General features: G+C 42.1%; 1 protein-coding gene across 1 annotated transcript in view; it reads left to right on the forward strand.

The window, feature by feature from the left end:
- Positions 1 to 479: 479 nt before the first annotated feature.
- LYSMD3 (LysM domain containing 3) overlaps positions 480 to 5478 on the forward strand; it is a 14543-nt gene continuing 9544 nt past the window's right edge. Inside the window, exons 1-2 of the mRNA XM_017890517.1 lie at positions 480 to 629; positions 4771 to 5036. Of these exons, the coding sequence (XP_017746006.1) occupies positions 4782 to 5036 (255 nt within the window). The 5' untranslated portion in view covers positions 480 to 629; positions 4771 to 4781. The remainder of the gene's footprint in view (positions 630 to 4770; positions 5037 to 5478) is intronic.

The following is a 5478-nucleotide window of genomic DNA, read 5'->3' on the forward strand; positions in this document are numbered from 1 at the left end:
TGTCAACAGTGCTTTTGAGGTGTCCTTCCCCACCCTAAAGAAAATTCGAGATGCACAGCAAGAAAAAAATGCAAGACAGCTCCCCGACACATCCTGAGCCATGGCTCGTCCTCAGTGTGCCTCCGACAGTCTCTGCCAGCTCCGTGTGGTCGCTGGACAAAGACGCAGCCAGTAGGTCGCTGGGGGTCGCGGGTTCGGTCCGCTGACTTGACCACCAGATCTTTTCCGCTGAGAGTGAGGTGACGGGGAAGAAGGAGAGGAGTTAAGGGCAGGGCTGGAGATTGGACCCGGGGATTGGACCTGGGGATTGGATGTGCCCCCGGGCCCCTGCGGAGTCCCTGCGCCTGCGTGCTGGGCGTGGACCTGTGGTTGGACTCCCCCGTTCTGGGCTTGCCCTCCGCCTCCTCCCCCGCCTCTTCCCACCTCCGCCCACTTGACGCGATGACGCACCTCAGGTTTGCGGACGTGGCGGCGGCGTAGGGCTCGGAAGGCGGAGACGTTGGCGGCAGAGGCGGAGGCGGACTAGGTCAGCCCGAGGCGGAGGCTCGACCATGAACTTCCCCGGGACAGCGGGGACGACGGACCTTTTGGTCATCTCCTCGCAGCGTGTCCCCTGCTAACGAGGACAGGTAAAGATGGTGGCAGGAGGTGAGGGTGGCCCGGTCCAGGAGGGCGGGGTTGGACCCCAGCTGCGTCCTCACTGGAGGCGCTGAGCCCTCGGCCACAGGTATGGTGGGTGCTGTAGGGCGGGGCTCGGCCCGCGGGGAGGACACCCCCGAGAAAGGGAAGAACTTCCAGACCAGCCCTGCCAGGCCCTCTTGTCACACTATCGGGGGAACTGAGGCTCAGAGGAAGGACGCCTACCGGCTTTATTACCGGGGCAGCTCATTTCCCACCCAAATACAGCATTTCTCCCACAACTTTATGTTGGCGTGAAATATTCGCTGACGGCATCTTGTCACATCGCTCAAGTGTTACGCCGTGACCGAAGAATCTGAGACGTAATCCTCGCTGACGATAGCAGGGAAAGAAAAACTTGAAGTGTGCAATACAGAGGGGAGGAAGTTAGGTTTTGAAAAATAAAATTGGCCCTGGCAGCGGATAAGGCGCCTTTGATTCTGTCCCTTTGCAGCTTTAACTTGTGCCCTGTGACCCTCTTATTGCTTCTTGCTTAAAGAAGGTCAAGGCGAAACACCCAGGAGCAGCCGTTCTACCGTACGAAGGTGTTTGGGAAACCATTTTCAGTTACAGACTGAGCTGATGAATGCTTTAACACTGTTTTGTGGCCCCTCGTAATCTACGTAGCACGCAGGCTTGTTCCAGGTTTCTGAAGAGGGAATTCGTGCCTTTTTCCTGCACTAAGAGAATTAAGAGAAGTGAATAGAATTGAGCCAGATGACTTAAATATTATGTACTTTCTAATCTCTGAGTAGTAGACTGGAGTGATTACCTGGGTCAGTCTGTTCACTTCGGTTGGAGACACAGCCAGTTCTTGATCATTCAGAATACCCAGTTTTGTAACTGGGTATAGTCAGCTGCCTGCATTTCATTACAAAGGGGAGTGGAGAGATAGTGAGACAGGTGAAGTTCTGACCTTTAAATTATTATTTAGAAATATATCATGGAGAGAGGTTGATAGAAACAAATAGCTAAAATGACTTTGGGGCATTGCTTAGTGATTTTCAGTTAGCTGTACTACTAAGCCAATTTTTAAGTTCTAAGAACAAATTATTAGGGAGAAAGTGTCTAACGGGACAGCGTAAGTAGGTCGGTATAGCTACGTGTAAATTGCTGTATATTAAGTCTTAACTTTTTTGATCATGGATGCTTTTTGAGAAAAGCAATAAGAATTCTCCCCAGAAAAATATACATATGTATAAAATTTGCCTGGAATCTACAGGATTCACAGACATTCCCTAGATTAAAGACGCAAGATTAAAAAAAGACTTGGTTAAATGAGTGGAAATAAAACTGTTATCCTTGGAGGAAAAGATGTAGTCATGACTTCAAAACTACTTTGGAGATATAAAATGTGATAGTTTTCTTTAGTTTGATAGCTGTCAAGTTAGGAATCCTAGTTCTTGGTAATAATGTAGCACTTAAGAGAATAGTTGAAATAATGTACTTAACATATAGCTATTAGTTCTCTATGTTATCTTAATAAGAAATCTTGAGCTTTTAAAGCATTACAATATTGCCCTTAGAGTAGGGTCAGAAACTAGCTTTCAAGGGTTGGATTCAACTATATTAAATGGTTTTAAAGCATTTTATGATAAGTGTACGCCTACATAGAAAGTACAGGTTGGGTAGTCCTTACCTGAAATACTTGAGACAGGAAGTGTTTCAGATTTCTTTGGATTTTGGAATGTTTGCATATACATAATAAGATATATTGGGGATGGGAACCGTCTGAACATGAAATTTGTGTTTCATGTTCAACTTATACACATAGCCGGAAGGTAATTTTATATAATTTGTGCACAAAAGTTTTTATATCTGGAACCATCAGCAGGCAAAATTTTGTGTCACTATCTCAGCCACCCTTATGGAAAATTTGTGGTGGTTTGGCATTACCATCATTCCTAACTCTGAATTTATGTGCTACTAGTAAGCAATCATTTTCTTACACTTATTCACACATAAGCGCATAACAGAAAAAAAAAAAAAAAGACATACTATTAATAAAGTGAAAAAATAATGTGTTCAGGGTACTTAAGCACATCACCAGAATACCTATACAGGTTTAGCATTCCTAATCTTAAGTCTGAAATATAAGGCGTGGAATTTTCCATTTGTGGCTTCATGTCAACACTCAAAATATTTCAAATTTCAGAGTATTTAAGATTTGGATTTTTGGGTTAGGGATCCTCAACCTTTGTAATTTATTGTCAACCATTTTATGCACTCAGATTTTTGGAGCTGGTCTCTTCTGTTTTTTTTTTTTTTTTTTTTTCCTGTTTCACTTGATGCTCATCCATAGTATTAAAAAAATAGTAAGTCTTTGAGATGTTATTTTGCTTTGGCTTCCATGACATAACACTTCCATGGTTTCTCCCTCTTCTGGACACTCCTTGTCCATATTTTCAGGCTGATTTCCTTTCTCCAAGATACTGAATGTTGGACTTCTTTAAGGCTCAGTCTTGGGCCCTCTTTTCTTTTTCTATACTCTCTAGGTAATATCGTATGTACTCACAGATTCATTTTCACCTATGTGCAGATTGGTCATGAAATTTTATTTCTAACCTAGACCTTTCCTCTGAATTTAACTGTATAGCCCATTTGTCTATTTGCCATTCCTTTTTACTATCTTAGAGGAATTCATAGTCATAGCCATGCACCTACTGCCCCAGCTCCTCTTCCATATCTCAGAGAATGGCACCACAATTTGTTATGTAAATCAGAAATCTTGGTGTGATGCTTAACTTACTCCTTCTCTTCATGTCTGAACCACCTTAAGTGCAAAGTATTTTATCTCCAAAGTGCTTCTTACTACTTCCCTCCATCTTTCCCAACAAGAACAGAAAGCAATCTGCCCCTTCTTATATGAATAATTAACACGAAGCCAAAACTGTGAATGTGGGATTCGTTTTTAAAGTTCTTGTGTTCCTAATGAGAGTAGATCAACTTGATGATGGTGAGTTGAGAGTGAGTATGCAAGTAAACAAAAGTATTCGTTGATGCATGTTTTTAACTTAGGTCAGCTACCAGTCAGTCTTACAATGCTTTTTCTAAAGTATAAATGAACACAGTGACCTAAGATCTGTTCACAGTCTTTATGGACCATCAACTGAAGTTGATGAGGACTCTAAGTTGGCTAAAAGGCTTCCAGGGAAGCAAAATCATAACCTGTATAGCACGCATATCTGCACTAAATATAAATACCGAAGTCCAGGAGGAAGTAGTACAAAAGATACTCCAATCCTGAATGAATTTAAAATGCAGAACAAGCCAGAAAGTTTTGAATTCATAAAAGTGTATGTGTATATAAAACATGCTTTGATTCCATCAGAGCTATAAGTTGTATAGTCACAAGTTTTTAAGACATAACACAATTATTTCTCTGATTTTCTTCACATACTCAGAATAAGGGGAATTTAAGATTTTATATTTATACATTATATTTCATGTAATATTTTATAGTATTTAATTTTATAATAAGTTATATTTTTACCAAAAAAATTATAGCAATTTGCCTTTGTTAATATGTAATTACTCCACGTGTTTAGTGATATATGATCTAATAGAGGAGATTACCTCTTCTTCCCATACCTTTGCCTCCACTGCCAAATATGTTTGTTGTACTTTAACAGTTATAAAGCCTGAACCTAGACCAGGCATGGTGACTCACACCTGTAATCCTAGCACTTTGGGAGGCTGAGGTTGGCGGATCACCTGAGGTCAAGAGTTCGAGACCAGCCTGGCCAACATGGTGAAACCCTGCCTCTACTAAAAATACAAAAATGGGCTGGGCGTGATGGTGGGCACCTGTAATCCCAGCTACTCGGGAGACTGAAACAGGAGAATCACTTAAACCTGGGAGGCAAAGGTTGCAGTAAGCTGAGATTGCACTATTGTACTCCAGCCTGGGTGACAGAGTGAGACTCCATCTCAAAAAACAAAACAAACAAAAAAAACCTTAAACCTAAATGTTTAAATAACTAATACCATTAAAACAAAAACAAAAGATTGTGTCCTGAATGTACGATGCATGCAGTCAGTCAGTTGGATCAGCTACATTCCAAAATTTTCTCTGCTTTTTTTTTCCTCCAGATTTTAACATTATGGCAGGGAGGCATCAGAATCGTAGTTTTCCTCTTCCAGGAGTTCAGTCAAGTGGTCAAGTACATGCATTTGGAAATTGTTCAGACAGTGATATGTTGGAGGAGGATGCTGAAGTGTATGAGCTTCGATCCAGAGGAAAAGAGAAGGTCCGAAGAAGTACATCAAGAGATAGACTTGATGACGTTATAGTATTAACAAAAGATATACAAGAAGGAGATACACTAAATGCAATAGCCCTTCAGTACTGTTGTACGGTAAGTTTTAATATCACATAATGCAATCCATAAGAAATTATTTGTTTACCCACGCTGAAATAAATTCCATGTCCTTTTTTTACCTTGTTTATTCCTTTCTCCATTTTTTGCTCTTATTATTTTTTGCATAGAAATCTGTATCACATGGGCTGGGTGCGGTGGCTCATGCCTGTAATCCCAGCACTTTGGGAGGCTGATGCGAGTGGATCACGAGGTCAGGAGATCAAGACCATCCTGGCTAACACAGTGAAACCCCGTCTCTAATAAAAATACAAAAAAATTAGGCGGGCGTGGTGGCAGGCGCCTGTAGTCCCAGCTACTTGGGAGGCTGAGGCAGGAGAATGGCATGAACCCAGGAGGTAGAGCTTGCAGTGAGCCAAGATCCCGCCACTGCACTCCACTCCAGCCTGGGCGACAGAGCGAGACTCTGTCTCAAAAAAAA

Source organism: Rhinopithecus bieti, unplaced genomic scaffold, assembly GCF_001698545.2.
Source record: "Rhinopithecus bieti isolate Rb0 unplaced genomic scaffold, ASM169854v2 scaffold_17861, whole genome shotgun sequence".
NCBI lineage: Eukaryota > Metazoa > Chordata > Mammalia > Primates > Cercopithecidae > Rhinopithecus > Rhinopithecus bieti.